We start from the raw sequence: 18,744 nt of genomic DNA on the forward strand, positions 1-18,744 counted from the left end.
GTTAGTTCCTAAGTAGTGGAACCCTCACACCCCAAATTCGGAATCCTAGAAATGGATTAAACATGAACCATGTCCATGTGACTATATGTGTTCATGTGAACAATGTGATACCATTCATTTCTCTGTTGGCCTATATATTTTTGAGTAGTTACCCCAAGTATTATGCCTACAATATGCTATCATTAGAATATTTTATATAGAATTTAAAGCTCCAGCTCAGACAAGGATGACAGCTTGCTAAAAACATTATCAGGCATACCTGTTGCCTGAATCATTGCCATGTTAGAGAGATGTTGGATGAAGTCCAGGAGGCATGAGGCTCATCTGTCCACCTCCACAAATTCTAGACCCTTCATCTCTCAGTTACATGGTGGCCCTTGGAAGTAGGCCCCTTCCCCACCACTGTTGCTACCTACCATTCAAAGATTCCTCTAGAATTCCACAAAAAAAAATCACATTCTTACCCACTACCTACCTGACCCCTTTTTCTTCCTGATCTGATGAAACCGTCAACCATGTGTCTTCTGTTCTATGACATGTTATTTCTTCAATTTCTAATTCTTCATGCATTTATTAAGTACTTTTCTCCTTTCTTTTTAAGTTGGTGTGTGAGTCTTGTAGAATGGAGGCTTATTTGTGAATTAGTGTAATTGGTTGCTACAAGATATATCATAGGTAAGGGGTACAACCTTGAAGAGCATGATCATGATGGGGAAACTAAACTCAATAAATTTAAGCAAGGAAGTGAAAGATATACAAACTAAAATCTTCATAAGATAAATGGATATACACACAAATAAATGCAAAGAAATATGATATTGTGTATTATAAGTATTAATAGTCTTCAAATATACATAATATCAAAAGGCATATAATAACTTAGTGCAAATCCTGTCAAAATCCCCATGTCATTATTCACAGAAGTAGAAAAGAACAAAGGTTACCAAGGTTGGGAGTTTCAATGCTCAGGAGAAGTTAGAGGAATAAAATTTCATTTAGACAAGACCAATGAGTTCAAGTGATGTGTTGCACATCATGGGGAGCCTGGGAACAGCATGCAGTTTACTTGCAAAAATGCTGAGGCACTTGACTTTAATGTGGTCAACCTAAAAAAATGAAGAGGATGTGGGGTAAAACACATGGCAAAGAGCCAGATGAATGCATCCACAATGTGTACAGCTATCAACACATTCACTCAGATCCATAAATCTAGATGATTTAAAGTTAACAATTAAACAGGTAAGGAGATTATTAATTAAAAAGGTAGAGGAATCTGGTTGAGAATGTTTCCTGTAAAAAGTGAGAGAAAATAGACAGCCTTAGAAATCCATGTTTGATACAGAACAGAATTCCTTTCACTTGTCACATGGAAACCATACCAATGCTAAAGGCTTGTTAAATGGGGAGAACCTCAGGGAAGTGGGTAACTGGATTAATTGTGTGGAGGGCTATACATGGTGAGAGAATTGGTACCCTTTTCTGAATATGCCTGCTCATTCTTAATCACGAAGCCAATGTTCTCAGCAGAGTTTTGCAAACTTGAGAATGATATTAGACACAGCAATGAAGAGACTGGGTGGGGAGCACAGAGTCATCAATGATAGACATCAGCCCTTGACTTCTTTCCAACTCATATGTGGAATGATGCAACTGGACGTTTTGTTGATCCTAGCAGCAACTCTTTCTAAACTTGCCAAACACACCAAGAAGTCCACTGGAGTAACACTTAGCCCTTTGTGCACTGTCCAATCATTAGGTGGTCCCCAGTGCCTTGTTGGACCATGATGAAATCATACAAGGAGGAGAGGAATGAGAGTCCAAAACATGTTTTTCCAACGTGTTTTCCCCTAGAATGGAGGGTAACAGGTGCAGAGCCCCAGGGCAGGGTGATTCCTTGAGTTTCTGTATGGGACACAGTGAAGCAAAGAAAAGGCTGAGCTGCCAGTGCTGTGCTGATCACATGGACACTAATGTCTCACTGCATGGACTTCTTTAGAAATGACTCCCTGTAGTTTCCAGTTGTGTCCCTTTCTGACTCACTAGACTGGCTGACAGCAATACTAGGATTCAGCAGTGCCCTGCACAGAGAGCAGTTCTCTGCAGGGGATTGAGCCTGCCAACACCTGCCAGCTCCTTGTTCCTTAATCTCAGCTGACATTTTGGGCTTCGTCTCTGAATTGTGAAAACCCTGGCAAGATGTTGTCTGTGAGTGTTCTGTGCCTACTCCTGCACACTATACACACTTCACAGGGCATGACCCACAGGGAATGCAATAATTACCTTAAGCCAAGTATCAACCAAGATGGAGACCTGATCCTGGGTGGTTTTTTCCCTCTCTACTACCCAGAACCAGAAAGCAAAAAGGTCCAGATGTCTTTTTTACATCGTCCCCAGTATAAAACTGTTGTATCTTGGTAAGTTCAAGATTGTGTGTATGCATTAAGTGTGGCTACCATTGAATGTGAGTGTGTGTTACTACTGTGTTTAATCCTTTCTGAGAATGCTAGAAGGTATGAAGAAAGTGCCAAAATGCCAATAAAGGAAGTTGCAGGTTCACTCCATTCTTGTACCTTCCATGCCTTGCTGTTCATTTTTCTATTTGCTTCTTGGTCCTTCAGGGACAGAGAAGTGACATCAATGATTATCTGCCCACTCCATTGGCTTAGATCTCTCAAATACAGCCCTCAGCATCTTGGAATGAGGCAGAATGTGGGGACTCCAATCCTACCTGCATGCATGGAGTGGGCACAGGTGTCCTGAGGCACTGAGACCCTGGTCTGTGGTCAGTGTTAAGATTAAGGGGTCACTCTGATTTCCAGTGCTGAAAAGAGCATTGTCACTATTGTACCCAATAGTGAATCCATGTATATCTAAGATGTGCCACCATAAACAGACTTTGTCCCACCACACATCATTAACTGAGCCCCTTCAGACTGCAGGCTTGAGTCCCTGAATGTAGCAAGATTAAAGGGATTTATCTTCCCCAAGACTTTCACTTGGATCCTGAAGGTTTTTCTCCAGGAACCACACAGAAACTGCATTAATTCTGGGCTTGACACACCTGTGCAGCATGTGTTTTAGTAACTGTTAACGTGGATGCCTGAAGAGGATTAGAAACAAGACATCCTGTCTCTGCACCCTTGTTGGTGGTGACAGTGGAGTGTGCTTCTGACTCACTGCAGAGAACCACATGCTCATGTGTTCAGAAGAGAGTGAGGCAGAGAGATGTTGGTTTAAATGGAGCATGTCTGTTCTTATCAGCACTTTTGGAATTTAATGCTTATCAACTCAGCAGGTTGCCATGCACTATGGGCAACTGCTAATGGGCTGGTGATCTCTGAGGCACAGTGTTAAAACATGTAGTCTCTCCTAGTTGGTGCCTTCACAGTGTTCTGTCCCTTCTCAATGTTTCATTAAATTTCTTTGTGCATTTTTAATTTCTATATTATTAGCGAAAATGCCTAATGGGATATTTATGGTAAACACTTTATGCATGTGAATCTTCTGGTTATGTGGCAGCTACTGATTGTTTGTACTCTGTCAGATTTAGGGAGATAGGATGTGATTTTCTAAAGGTGAATTAATCTCTCATCTCAGGGACTCTGTATGGGAGACAGTGAGGAGCTGCCTTGTTCATGATCTCAGGGTGAAAGGTCAGCCCATGCCACAAACTGGAGGCCAGGCTTTGCTCTCTGCCTTCTCTTCCCCAGGTAGAAAAGTGTCTGGCCACCCTAATTTGTGCAGACCTTTAGCCCTCATGTGCTTGCCACACTCTAAAATTGCATTTGCTTCAATCTCCTTTAGTTAATATGGGCTCAGATGATTAATTTTTTGTGAAGTTTGACTTCAAGCTCCAGCTTCAATACTGTGATTGAACTTCCTTAAAGCTGATGGAAGTTATGTTGTTATTTGCCTGACAGGAGTTATTTTATGTGCATATCCCACATTTGTTTACCCAATATTTGGCCTTTGATTTGGCATTAATTTTGTGTGGCTGTAATACTCTAATGATCAGTTTTATTTAATAAACTGCATATTTCTCTGAGATGCTGGGGGTACATCATTAAATAATGAGATAAAGTCTTTTATCAAGATTTTTAAAAGAGTTACCAAATCATTGTTGATAAACATCTAGATGTTTATCACCTGCTCACAAATCCCTAACTCCTTTTCAGTGTCTCCACATCCTTCATTCCTTCTCCCATACTGCGTACCACCCCTCTGTCTTGTGTCTCTGAGGGTCAGCCTATTACGGCCCCCTCATGTGAGTTGATTCATATCCTTTGTGGTCTTTTGTGACTGACAAATTGGAGTGCACCATGTTTCCTGTTTTATTCATGTTGTGGCTTGCAGCAACATTTAGTATACATTTCTCAAAATATCTTTTTTAAGATTAATTTTATTTATTTGAGAGTCAGAGTTACTCAGAGAGAGGAGAGGCAGACAGTGAGAGAGGTCTTCCATCCACTGTTTCACTCCCCAATTGGCCACAATGGCCGGAGCTGCACCCAGCTGAAGCCAGGAGCAAGGAGCTTCTTTCCGATCTTCCCACATGGGAGCAGGAGCCAAAGATTTAGGCCATCTTCTATTGCTTTCCCAGGCTATAGCAGAGAGCTGGATCAGAAGTGGAGCGGCCAGGACTTGAATCAGTGCCCCTATGGGATGCTGGCATTGCAAGTGGCAGCTTTACCTGCTATGCCACAGTGCTGGCACCCAAAATATCATAATATCTAAGTCTGCCTTGGTGTCAGACATTCCTGTTTACTCAAAATAGTAACTCAGCATGCCAGGTCCTGAAATTAACAACTGACAACTTTGCCTTCAGCAAAAAAGAATTAAGCTAGTCAACTTTCAGCTGACAGCAAGTGTTATAAATAACCCAAGGTGAATGCAGTGTGCTCTTCACAGTGAAAAATTATTCTACTAAGGCCAAAAGATTAACAGAAAATGTTTATTCAATGAATTTATTTTGTAATTCAAACAAATAAATTTAAGCTATGGACACATGCCACTAGCATAAATTCTGTGCCAGGTCAACCTCAATTTTAAGAACTCCTCTATGTGATCTGAAAATCTCCTCAGATTAAGTGTGTATAGAATGCTGACTTATCAATAAGACAAAATTCAATTTCAAACTCCACATATAAGAACAACATGTACAACACTGTGTGACCCAATAATTGGCAATCAGCAAAAATAAAGCACTGCCAATTAGAAACTTTTTGAATATGTATTATAATATTGAGGAAATGAAGAAATGACAAACTATTAGTTAAGCCCAACACAGAAACATAATATTCAGTGCAAAGCAACTAAAGGAATGATTGGATGAATATATTAAGTCCCATGCAACTTATTAACAGGTATGAATATTCTTAGCATTCAAATTCTGGAAGAAATGTAATAAGTTATAAAAGTTCAACAGAATTCCAAGGGAAGAAGAAAAAAAGAAACCCATAGTGAGAAAATAGACCATCCAATTTCTCATACACATGAAATGTGAGAGCTCTTAAATTCTAAGAAACTATTTTCACTCAAGATATATGCTGTGATTATAGAGTAAATTGAAATTATGTTATAGCAAAGATGAATAGAAAAAAGAGAAAGGAAGGAGGAAGAATTGAAGGAGGGAAGTGTGGTTATCTTCTTAGGACTGTATCTGGAATATATACAATCATATATCTTTGTATTAGTAACAAGTTTTTAAGAAGATATATAGAAAAAAGGATTGAACATACAAGTGTAAAATATGAAATGAAAAATATGAATTCAATAGAGAAAAAAATGGAAACTAAGGAAACATCCTAAATTATCTGAGTTCAGGAGAAAAATGTTTACATTTCAAGGAAAACAAAATGTTAAATCTGATTTGAGCAAAGCAAAACATTAGAATAGGAAATTAAAGCAAGGACCAGGGACAAATGACTCAGATGGACCTGGCCGAGGAGAATGTTCTAAAACTTTAAACAACTGATGAGTCAGGTGGCATTCAGCCTACTCCAGAAATTACTGGAAACAGAAATGCTTGCTCCTGGGTGTTGTCCTTAGGTTGGGATGCATTGAAGCTTTCCTGAAGGGTTCATGAAGGTGAGTATGATCATGGGCACAGTTTGCTTCAGAGGAGTCCAAGGGCCATTCTACAATCTTCTAGAGCCCTTGAAACCTCATTCGCATCTCCTTCTTTTTCCAAAGCTGAGGCACAACTGAGTGGAAGCCTGAGTCTGACCACTGCTGCTTCAGGGTGTGGCTGTGTTGTTGCTCTGAATTCCATGGTCTCACCCTCTCCCGGATGCTGCCCCTCTCTTTAGGTGGCTGTGGAAGAACTACCAATATGTGCTGGCCTTCCGCTTTGCCATCCAGGAGATCAATAAGGACTCCCAGCTCCTCCCCAACCTGACCCTTGGTTTCAAATTCTTCAATGCCTTTGCCAGTGAACAGTACACCTTACTGAGCATAGTATATTGGTTGATTGGGATTAATGTGCCTTTCCCTAACTACACCTGCCATACACAAGGGAGACACGTTGCTGTCATTGCTGGAACTACATCAGCATTGTCTGTTGAGTTTGGAACGCTTTTGGAGCTCTACAAAAACCCACAGGTAAATGAGCTGTGAATCTGGAGGGCAATAGTTAAATTTCCTCCAACACCATTCTCTCACCTCTGAAAAATGGAAATGGGGCAGCCGAGTATACATACCACACCATGGTATAGGAGAGATCCCATGGATTTCCTAAGGATGTGAGATTATTAACAGGGGAAGGAGAAGGGAGAAAGGGAAATAGCAGGGCCTGTTGACAGCCTTCTTAAGATTCCTGTCTAGGGCCTGTGTAACCATCTCCCACCTGCTGGAAGCATAGGCTGTCTAATAGTCTCACCTCTACACTTCATAATGTCCACAGCACACAGATGTTCCCCATCCAAGGACAGCACCATCTCAGGTGGCATCCAGAGACCTAGGACAGTTGGATATAGGGAATGCATCTGGGTCCCCTTTGGGAAAACAATGAGGGTAACAGACAGTGAAAAATATTTTTTAAAGACTTCTATATTTGTTTATCTAAAAGGCAAAGCAATGGAGAAAGATGGAAAGTCACATACACATACACATACACATACACATGGCATTGGAGTGGATCTCTTAACCACAGGGTCACTCCCCAGATGCCCACAACAGCTAGATCTGAGCCAGCCAGCAGCCAGCAGCCAGGATTTCCCTCCTGTTATACCACATGGTAGAAAGGGGCCTAGTACTTTTGTTATACATTGCTGACTCCTCCAGTACAACAGCAGGCAAGTAGATCAAAAGCAGATTATCCAGGACTTGAACTGGCACTTAGAAGTGGGATGCTGGTATCATCATTGGTAGGCTAACACACAGTGCCACTATGCTGGCTCCACCATGGAGTGTTGAGACTCACATCTTGCTACACTGGAGCTCAACCGATCATGTTCCCAATGCTAATTAGTCACAAGCACACAGGTTGATTTTTCTCAGGATTCCCAGTGGCCATGCCATCTACAACTGTGCATATCAGAACTGTGGACATGGGTTTATTCCAATCTTTGGGAGACAGGGAAGTAGCCAGGCAGACAAGGAGCTCTATTATAAACAACTCAGCTGATTTGCTTACCAAATGTCTGACATGGTGTTGGGCTTAGTCTACCATTGCACATGTGTAGAACCAGGAAGTCATTCCACATGAATGCCATGACCCAGTGAGTTGAGTCATTATCACTGCCTCCCCAGGTCTGTGTCAGTATCTCAAAAATACTTCCCCAGGGACCCACTATACAAGCAACAATCAGAACATGTGCCTGTCAAACATAGGCCATATGGTGAGCAGAGGATTCTGGATTGGAAAAAATATTTTGCCCCAAATTAAAAAAGGTTGGTGATTATATTCTTGGAGACAATGCAGGTTTCCTGTGGTAATCAATGCACTCCAAATACCAAGAGATCAACACAGTAGAGATTTCTGTCTCAGAGTTATCTACAATGGTGGCTGCTGGAGGAGGTGGCTCTACTCCACCAGTCACCCTGGGCAAGGATGGGTGAAGCAACATCCAAAGTTCCTTCTTCCTCAGGCCCCACTGCAGGACATGAAGAGCATACAGAAACTGACAGATTTTCTTTAAAGCTATGAAGGAGGAGTCACATTTATTCACCTAAAGCAATGGGCATGCGAAGCATGGTCTTCTCTGTGGCCAGAGTAGCAAGATTTTTCATCTCTACTGCACTCTTTCTTTTCACACAATAGTAACCTATTTAAAGTTGACCTTGGGGAGAAATTCTTTTCACTCACTTCCAAGAGAGATAACACAAATCCTACAAAAGTTTGATCATGTTTTTCTTTGCTTTCAGCTCACCTATGGCCCTTTTGATCCCATGCTAAATGATAAAGATCAGTTTCCCTCACTCTATCAGATGGCAACCAGTGACAGCTCTTTGGGCCATGGAATGATCTACTTGTTGCTGCATTTTGGCTGGACTTGGGTGGTGCTCTTTGTGTCTGATGACATGAAAGGAGAGCAGTTCCTTCAGTATTTTGAAGCAGAGATGCTCAAGAAAGGTATCTGTGTGGCCTTTACAGTTAAGCTCCCTGTCACAAAGAAGTTGTATGGGTATGGTGATCTCACTTTCATGAGTAGCATCAGAGTTTCATCTGCAAATGTGCATATACTCTATGGTGATGTAAGAGGTCTCATCAGTGTGGACATTTCAGTGCAGTCCTTTGTAACCATCGGGAAAGTGTGGATCATGACATCAAAGTGGGATCTTGTTATGTCTGAGACAAACCACATGTTGCATTCTTTGCACGGAGGCTTCTCATTTTCACCCCACAAGGAAGAAATCCCTGGCCTCAAACATTTTGTCAAGATGGCAAACCCTTCCCACTACCCAGAAGACTTTTATTTCAGTAAATTATGGCTTTTCCATCTGCACTGCTCACTTGAAGGATCATTTTGTGGACATATTGGAAGCTGCCCACCAAATACCTCCTTAGAGTTTCTTCCAGGACATATTGACTTGCTGACCATATCTGACTCCAGCTATTTAGTCTACAATGCTGTCTACACAGTGGCCCACGTCCTCCATAAAATGATTTTGGAGAAAGTAGAAATGGGATCTCCAGGAGAAGCAATACAACCTATGATTCTTCCCTGGCAGGTAAACCTCCCCTAAAACAGAACAGAAAGTTGCCACCTGATGGAATCTAGAGATGTTGTATTGAGATACAGCATCATGACCCTGCTATCTTCTCAGGGTCAGAGAGATTAGGTACATCAGAAGTTGGGTTCTTTCCATTGGTTATTGGTATATCTGTGATTGTTGGCTTTGGCTGGAAATTTCAATCTCTATGGATTTTGAATGGTTACTTTCTGAACAGAAATGGTATCAGAAAAGTTTGTAATGTAGGCTGAAATGCTGCAATACGTGAGAAAATTTGACAGATAAAAAGTTGTCATGCCATAATATTCCTTGGAATTTATACAAAGCCAAAAAAGACGTATTGATAAATTATTTTTCATTTCTATAAATTTTTCATTTGTAAAATTTAACAATTTTGACATCCTGCCACATGTACATCAAAGGTACGTATTTTATATATATCCATATCTACAGTTTTTTCTTGGAATAAGGATATTAATATCACAAGGAGAGTGATTGATGACAATGTTGCTAGTACAGGAAGATAAGGGTATATGTCATATACACCATATGCTTCAGTGAAACAACATACTAAATGCTAGGATACTGTCACAATGTTTATACTCTGTATATTAACTTCCACAAATCAGAAAAACATATGATATTTGCCTTTCTGGGCCTGGAGTACTTCACTCAGCATAGTGATCTTCAGTTCCATGTATTTTGTTGCAAATATCGTTCAAATCTGACAGCAGTTTAATTTGATTTATAATCCTGCATAACCTGTGGCCTAAGCCCTGGATGAGATAAGATACTTTTTGTGAAAACAGAAATGGATTTCACATAATATCCTAAACATGATAGGAAATGGATGGGAAATGAAGCATGTTAGACCAACTGCCCTTACAAACTCTGCAGCAATCAGGGAGCATGGACTGTAGTCCCATTTCTTACATATGAGACTACTGAGGATGCACATGAGCACAGGATTTGCCTGCTCAGTCAGCTGAATATTTCTGGGTTTAACCCTGGCTTACATGAATCCATTCCCCACATATAGAATGTATTTAGAAAATTCTGTTTGCATGTGCAAAGGACAAATACGCTCATAAATTTGTAGGATATATTAAATAAGGGTGATGTCTAGAAAAAGTAAAATATTTGTAAAAATTAGCATCAGAACATTTACTTAATAATCAAATTGTATTTAAGCATTAGAAGTATGTTTTATAAACTACAGTATTAGAGTCAAACCTTGGGAAAGGAAATTAATTTTTCAAGAAGGCTTCCATAGATATAATTAATAAATTATTTGTAAATTTTGTCCTCTACATTATTTAAGAATTAACTGGTAAACTGTCCCTTGACAATCAGGTCATGGAATCTTTGAGTCTTTTTTTTTTTTTTGACAGGCAGAGTGGACAGTGAAAGAGAGAGACAGAAAGAAAGGTCTTCCTTTGCCATTGGTTCACCCTCCAATGGCTGCCATGGCCGGCGTGCTACAGCCGGCGCACCACGCTGATCTGATGGCAGGAGCCAGGTGCTTCTCCTGGTCTCCCATGGGGTGCAGGGTCCAAGCACTTGGGCCATCCCCCACTGCACTCCCTGGCCATAGCAGAGAGCTGGCCTGGAAGAGGGGCAACCGGGACAGAATCCAGTGCCCCGACCGGGACTAGAACCTGGTGTGTCGGCGCCGCAAGGTGGAGGATTAGCCTAGTGAACCACGGCACCAGCCTAGGTCATGGACTCTTGAAGACATTGATTCTAAAAGTGCCATTGTTACTTTTTACCGTGTATATCCTCTTTGTTTTGTTCTGTTGGTTTTTTTTCTCTGTTTTCTATCTCTCTCCCATTTCTCTTCTTCATACTGATAACTCTAGGTTACACAGAGTTATATTTATTTTAAGGCAATTGGGAAAAGATCCCAGATAAAAATAAGAGGGGAAATAAGAGATGGAGGAGGTAGTCTATAACTGTAAAACAGTTTGGTTCTGCATACAGTCATACAGACTGAGCTCTAATGGTACAGCCTAAGAACTAGTCATGGGGCTCCAAAACCATAAGAATTGGTGGTACAAATGCCATCTTCACTGTTAAAATGGTCATATTAAAAGTTAAAGGCAACAGATAGATCAGTCTAAGTTTAAAAAGGATGATATAATGATATAAGTAACATCAAGTACCTGGGAAAATAATATAATTAAAAAAGGAAGGAAAGACCAACATGGGAAGCAGTCCACACAGCAGACTCCTAGAATAACATTTGCTATAAATAACACTCTAACCTCAGAATCAACCCTAAGGCTTCCTTGTTGGGCTAAAAGGCCTGCGAGATCATTTCAGGCATGGAAAGCCAAGACATTGTGACAAAAAAATATCCTACACAGAGGATCTCTGTGAGACCTCAGAGGACAGAAAGAGTCATCAAAGAAGGAGACACTTTTCTCTGAAGGGAGGAAAGAACATCCACTTTGCTTATAGCCATGTCCAAATACCGATGGAATCTATGGTCAAAAAAAAGTCTTCCATAACCTTGGGAACCCATGGTAAGAGCCTCAGATGATCGCTGATATCATAAAAAGAGTGTTAATTATTAAAGGAACAACAGTATTCACTGTGACTTGCTCCCCATGTAGGACCTCTGTCCCTAATGAATGTTAATATGAGAATTGACTGCAAATTCTCTCCCTAAACTGTACTCTATATGTTGTGTGTGTGCCTGGGTGCAAATTGTTAAAGTCTATGCTTAGCATGGTGTTGGTCCTCTGTTTATAAAGTCATACTAAAAATGAACCATAATGAAGAAGGAGATAGGAGAGGGAAAGGGAGGTGGGATGGTAGCTGGGGGGGAGGGGGGCTATGGGGGAAAGAACCACTATATTCATAAAGTCGTATCTATGTAAAAATGCACTCATTAGCCGGTGCTGTGGCTCACTAGGCTAATCCTCCGCCTGCGACACCGGCACTCTGGGTTCTAGTCCCAGTTGGGGCGCCGGATCTAACCCAGTTGCTCCTCTTCCAGTCCAGCTCTCTGCTGTGGACTGGGAAGGCAGTGGAGGATGGCCCAAGTGCTTGGGCCCTGCACCCACATAGGAGACCAGGAGAAAGCACCTGGGTGTCCTGGCTTTGGAGGGGCACAGCATGCTGGCCATAGCGGTCAATTGGGGGGTGAATTAACGGATAGGAAGACTTTCTCTCTCTCTCTCTCACTGTCTACTCTGCTTGTCAAAAAATGTATTCATTAAATAAAAATTAAAAAAAATAAAAACACAATTAAGTGATAGTTGTTTAAAAATAACAACTTAGTTGTATCCCAGTACAGATGTGTTGTGATCTAGAAGGTTCAAGGTTAACACATACTATAAAAGCATAATAAGCTTTCATAGATTTGAAATTTTGTCTTTGGTCATACCATACTATCTGATATGTCAAAGATAGTCACAGTCATCACAATAAGTGACCCAAAGCCAAGGAGAGAAAGAACACCATGTTGTGTCCTGTTCAACCAGTGTTAAGGTATAAGTATACCTTAAAAGGTATAATGTATATTGCTGATATACATAATATACATATCTTATAGATATGGACTTCTGAGGTATTACAGTGGCTTTGAGTCTCTTGATGGAAAATATATCTTATGAAACAATCATGCATTAATCTCTAATTTTTCCCCAACCAAAATACACTAATCATCAACTATATTTTGAACCTTATGAAGAACTTATGTAGATACACACCTATAATATTCATAACAGCTATCAAGTTATTTCAGTAGCCATCCATGTGCTGCCCAACTGGTAACAGTAGAGTTAGCTTCCATAAAGCCCCAACCAATCTTTCATGGCCAAAGCTTCAATAGAGTCTGTGCTCCAGTAAACCTCTGGACCACTAACTTTTCTGATTGGGGACAATCACCCTTTGATGTTTTGTTGAGGGAGCAGAGGAATACCTTAACCCGGGAGATGTTTAAGCATCCAAAGAAAATTAATGTTCTACCAAATGGAAAAGCTGAATGCAAAAGACAACAAAGAGGGCTTGTTTAGAGCATCTGACTTCCCGCAACTAATTTGGATGTGCTGTCTATTTCCAATTATGCCTGTCCTCCAGCTCCATCAATTTCTGAGGAAAATCCAATTTACAAACAGCGCTGGAGATAAAGTATCCTTCCATGAAACAAGAAACCACATGGCACATTATGATATCCAGAACGTTGTGAATTTTCCTAGTGGTCTTCGCTTGCTTATTAAAATTGGAGAGTTTTCCTCCAAGAGTCCACATGAACAAAGCTTACTTGTCAATGAAGAGATGATAGAATGGCCTGTTGCATTCAAAGTGGTATGATTCTCTTTTGATACGAGATACCCACAGAGAGATCTGCCAATAATCTTGTGAAGAGGTTAAGTGTGAAGTGATCAGGTTCTTTTGTAATACATGGGAAATAGGTTGGGGAAACAGAAATGGCAATCGTAGGAATGCTGAAATGGATGTCTAGGTATTATTCACAGGTACAGGAGGAGGGGATATAGTCGTGACCTTCAATTGAAGGCCAAGGTGTTATGTAGTGAGGAGGGATCTACTGACACCCTTCACGGTGGCTGATAACATACCAAACCATGACCAGTGCTTCTCTTTTTTCTTCAGACCCCTCAATCTGTGTGTAGCCAGAGCTGTGGTCCAGGATTCAGGAAAATGTCACAGGAAGGAAGACCTATCTGCTGCTATACTTGTGTTTTGTGTCCAGAGAAAGAAATTGCCAATCAGACAGGTAGAAAATTTCCAATCCATATCTTTACTGTTCTAGTTATTTCTCCACAAAAGAGAAACCAAAGAGATTTGCAGTTAGTTCCTAGTGCATCATTGTTCTCTATGCACACATTTACTCATTCATTCAATATATCCATTTATGCTCACTAAAGATACTTTATGTTTAAGTTCTTCTCTGGTGATGCTCATTCTAGTAACGTCAACTGTAGCACTGATTCTAAAAGATATCACACCATGTTAGATAAGTCATCATCTGAGATTTGCAGGTGGAACTTGCTATATTTCCAACTGAGAAATGTACGATGTATAATCATCAAGGCTTTCTATTGGTGCCTGTAAATCTTGAAACCAATTCATCTTACAAACACATGATAAGCACAGAGCTAGTGCTTGTATGTCATCATGGAAATACTGTATTCCTCCCTGCACTGTCTTTAATATTTTCCATGGAATTAAGGATGTCTAGTACCACAGGTACATTTAGATTTATAGAATTTATTAAAGGAAAGAGTCAAGGTGAAGTATGAATATCACATCCTACTAAAATATACAGTTTGGTATGCTCATAAAAACTTTTGAACAAGACAAACATAAAAATAATTACCTATCAAAATACATGTACCAGGTCGGTGCCATGGCTCAATAGGCTAATCCTCCACCTAGCGGCACCGGCACACCGGGTTCTAGTCCCAGTCGGGGTGCCATATTCTGTCCCGGTTGCCCCTCTTCCAGGCCAGCTCTCTGCTATGGCCCAAAAGTGCAGTGGAGGATGGCCCAAGTGCTTGGGCCCTGCACCCCATGGGAGACCAGGAGAAGCACCTGGCTCCTGCCTTTGGATCAGCGTGGTGCACCGGCCACAGTGCGCCAGCTGTGGCGGCCATTGGAGGGTGAACCAACAGCAAAAGGAAGACCTTTCTCTCTATCTCTCTCTCTCTCACACACTCTCCACTCTGCCTGCAAAAAAAAAAAAAATGTACCAAGAATGTAAAAAATGTGCTATATCTCACTGAGAAATACTTCCATTTTTTTAAAATATGGGAAATAGACCTTGTAATGATTTGATTTCCTCCAAAAAGGCTTCTCAATTCCTATTGTGTTAGCATTAGCAACCATTTGGTTTTAATCATTTCCTAGAGGAAATAAATAGTTTTGGCCATGAAGAAGATAACAGAACAAAGAGCTAATCTGTGCACAAAGGTTTTGCAAAAATTCAATAACAAATAAAAAGAATTTAAAAACATATGCTGGAAGCATGTTGTACAACAATACTTTCTTGTATGTACAAACACTGTAGAAAGTATCTAAGATTGAAGCCAGAGCACCTGGTGTCCCCAAGAAGAGAAATGGGTACTTCAAGATAAGAATGCCAGGAAGATTGACTCTAAATTACATTAGGATCTTGTATGGTTGAAGAAGTGTCATCTAAAAAGCTAAATCAAACCCTCATAACAAGTGTAGCTAGACCCCAATACCATCTTCTGTATTTAACTGAAACAGAGATATACCCATTCATTGACTTGTCTCTATGACTTATTTCTTGCTGCATTGGCAAGAAAATGTTATTTCAATAAATAGAGAAAACATGGTATCCAGAGCTGAATTTGTTCCCCACCTTCCACAAGAACAATGGGGTAACAAGTTATGATTTCATAGAATGAGTGAAAAGTTCCAATACAAAATAAAAAATTTCTCAGAGTTTCAGAATGATATACTGCTATAAATGATCTGTGATTTCTTTACATTTAGCATGTATAAGTGAAACAGGCACTTTTATTTGGGTAATTTTTATATCCATTTCCTACAATTCCCACTGATCTATAGTCTTATTACTTTTTACTTTTTGAACTCTTGATTCAGTGGAGTTTTAAGACTTTGACTTAATGTAAATTAAAAATATGCTATTTCAAAAATTAAAAAAGGAAGGAATGAAGGAAGGAAGAAAAAGGAAGGAAAGAAGAAGGGAAAAGAGAAAAAAGAAAGGAAGGGAGGTGGAATGGAGGAATAAATCATCTTAAAATTGTACCAGTGAATGGAATGGAATCTCTTCTGCTTCTATTAATATCACATTAACATGAGAATTGATGAGAATTGTATTATACTAATTATCATGCACTTGCTATGACCCTGAGAATGCAATGTATTAATTCATTTTGAAATTTATATTATATACTAACTTGAAAAATATCTAATTTCTCCATCAATAACTGGGTAAAATATCAATTACATCCAAATTTCTTTATTTTCAGAACACCTCTATTCAAATCCAAATGTTGTTTATTCAATAAAATGCACCTTAAGATTCCATTAAAAATTGACAAAAGGATTCCCAAGGAAATGAAAATATAAAATGAGGAAAGATTGTTCTGCCAGATATCAAGCTAATAACTGTAGTACTGATGGCTGTAAGGTTATCTTAGGAGTTTGGGGTTGTTTATTTCTGTGTCTGAGCTACAGAGATACAGGGTGTGGCATGAGGCTGACTTAGGGGATAGAACAGAGAAAGGCTGGGAAGCATCCATGCCCATGGGAACAGGACTGTGTCACAGGATAAGTCAACCTAGTCCCCATATGCTGAAGGTGTTGTTTGAATGAGTTTGTTCCAATCTGCAGATGGGCATCCTCCCTGGACAGCAATGCAGAAACTTGATCAGGTGTACCCTGCTATATATCACAAGCTCCCAGCAGCATTGCAGTTGACCATTTTCCACAACAGGAAGAAATCCAGAATTTCTACAAAGTAAACCTTCAGTTTTTCTCCTTCCTCAGATGCAAAGCAGTGCATCCCATGTGAAGATCACGAATACCCAAACCAGGATAGAAGTCGCTGCCTCCCTAAGTTGATGACGTTCTTGGCCTTTGAGGAATCTCTGGGGATGGCTCTGGCCTGCATGGCTCTGTGCTTCTCTGTCCTCACAGCTGCGGTCCTCTGGGTCTTTGTGAAGCACCAAGACACTCCCATAGTCAAGGCCAATAACAGGACCCTCAGCTACATCCTGCTCATCACTCTCTTCCTGTGCTTCCTCTGCTCCTTACTCTTCATTGGCTGTCCCAACACAGCCACCTGCCTCCTCCAGCAAATAGCATTTGGCCTTGTGTTCACAGTGGCTGTTTCCACTGTGCTGGCCAAGACCATCACTGTGATTCTGGCCTTCAAGGTTACAAAACCTGGCAGAACTGTCAGGCGATTGTTGATATCAGGAGTTTCTAACTCTGTCATTCCCATCTGCTTCCTCCTCCAACTGATTCTCTGTAGCATCTGGCTGGGAATCTCTCCTCCCTTCATTGAGTTAGATACACACTCTGAGCCTGGCCACATCATCCTGGTGTGCAATAAGGGTTCGGTCACTGCCTTCTACTGTGTCCTGGGCTACCTGGGTTCCATGGCCCTGGCCAGCTTCACTGTGGCTTTTCTAGCCAGAAATCTGCCTGACACTTTCAATGAAGCTAAGTTCCTTACATTCAGCATGCTGGTGTTCTGCAGTGTCTGGGTGACCTTCCTTCCTGTCTACCACAGCACCAAGGGGAAGGTCATGGTGGCTGTGGAGGTCTTCTCCATCTTGGCCTCCAGTGCGGGGCTCCTGGGCTGCATCTTTGTCCCCAAGTGCTATGTTATTCTCATAAGACCTGAGATGAACTCTTTGAAAGGCTTAAAGAATAAAAGCAAGTTCTAAAGGATTCTAAAATTTTTCCACTTGTTTTGCTATCACATATTCAGAGTTTAGAACCATGAATCCAGACTGAAGTAGCAATCCAGAAATAATGAAGGAACTAAAGTTGGTTTTTTTCCTTTAAAAACTATTTATGTATTGGACATACAGCCTAGCAGTCTGAGTGCATGGCATCAATTTCTGGCTCTGGCTTTGGCTCCTGACCTGGACTTCTGATTCCTGGGGACCCTGGAAGGCAGTGGTGAATCTTCACGTAACTTGGTCCTGTCCAACCATATGAAAATCTAGGGTCTGACTGACTGTTGTTGGTTGTAGCCTCATCCCAGGCACAGGCATAGGGGGTGTAGAGATGTGAGGCATTGAATGGGAGGTCTCTCTGTCTCTGTCACTAACCTTCTGTTTCCCTCTCAGAGTTAGTAATGGGAGTTTAGAGAAAATTTTTATATCGAGTAAAAATAAATTATGGTGTAAATGCCCATCAAGGCTACAACAACAATGCTATTTTATATTAAAAGGCTATCACTGAAATAGTTGAGATGAATTAATTTCTATTTATTTATCAGTGTATAGACAATGTAAGTGCTCATATATGTGAGGACATCTAATTAAACATGCTTTGCATTCTGTTTGCCCTGGCTACTGAGTGCTTGTCATTTCTTTGTTGACATTGTGATTTAAGTGAGATTTCTTTCCCAGATACGGGAGGTGATTGGTCATGCAGTGTTCCTCTGTTGAGATACTGTGTTGTCCAAAAATATCTTAATAAATACTCATTGTTGAACTATTTTGAAGTGGTGCTTTTATAACACATATATGGAATATCCACTTACACATGGCACTGAATCAGTAACTGTATGTTCTTCCGCCAATATATTGTTTTTTTATTTTTGTCTTTGCTTTAAATTTTCTTTTTCCAATTACATATGGGACACAATGCTGTTTGGATTAACGTGAAATTCTCATAGCTAAGATGAACCAATTTTAAACTGGACAAGTCAAAAGCATTTAAGTGCATGCATATTCATATTGAACATTCAGATTATGCACAGTATGTTCACACATTCAGGCAGTAGTCTTCTCTAAGTGGATTGAAGGGTTTTCATCACCCTATAAAAATTTCTTTATGTAATAAGAAGTCACTTTCAAACTCATATCATGC

General features: G+C 40.4%; 1 protein-coding gene across 1 annotated transcript; it reads left to right on the top strand.

Moving 5' to 3' along the window:
• Positions 1–2,253: 2,253 nt before the first annotated feature.
• Positions 2,254–17,588, top strand: LOC138847809 (vomeronasal type-2 receptor 116-like). Its single transcript, XM_089315544.1, has 7 exons — positions 2,254–2,414; positions 6,432–6,600; positions 8,365–8,771; positions 8,985–9,171; positions 13,261–13,488; positions 13,795–13,918; positions 16,684–17,588. The coding sequence occupies exons 1-7, from the start codon at positions 2,254–2,256 to the stop codon at positions 17,586–17,588; spliced, it is 2,181 nt and encodes a 726-aa protein (XP_089171670.1).
• Positions 17,589–18,744: the final 1,156 nt, after the last annotated feature.

This window comes from Oryctolagus cuniculus, chromosome 16 (genome assembly GCF_051225735.1).
Source record: "Oryctolagus cuniculus isolate XC-2025 breed Fujian yellow rabbit chromosome 16, ASM5122573v1, whole genome shotgun sequence".
NCBI lineage: Eukaryota > Metazoa > Chordata > Mammalia > Lagomorpha > Leporidae > Oryctolagus > Oryctolagus cuniculus.

What these genes read in the sequence shown, in the direction of transcription:
- LOC138847809 (XM_089315544.1), top strand. Translation starts at nt 2,254, where the DNA reads ATGACCCACAGGGAATGCAATAATTACCTTAAGCCAAGTATCAACCAA. An exon ending in GGCCTGTTGCATTCAAAGTG is followed by an intron (nt 13,489 to 13,794) that starts GTATGATTCTCT and finishes TTTTTTCTTCAG; the next exon opens with ACCCCTCAATCTGTGTGTAG. An exon ending in AGAAATTGCCAATCAGACAG is followed by an intron (nt 13,919 to 16,683) that starts GTAGAAAATTTC and finishes CTCCTTCCTCAG; the next exon opens with ATGCAAAGCAGTGCATCCCA.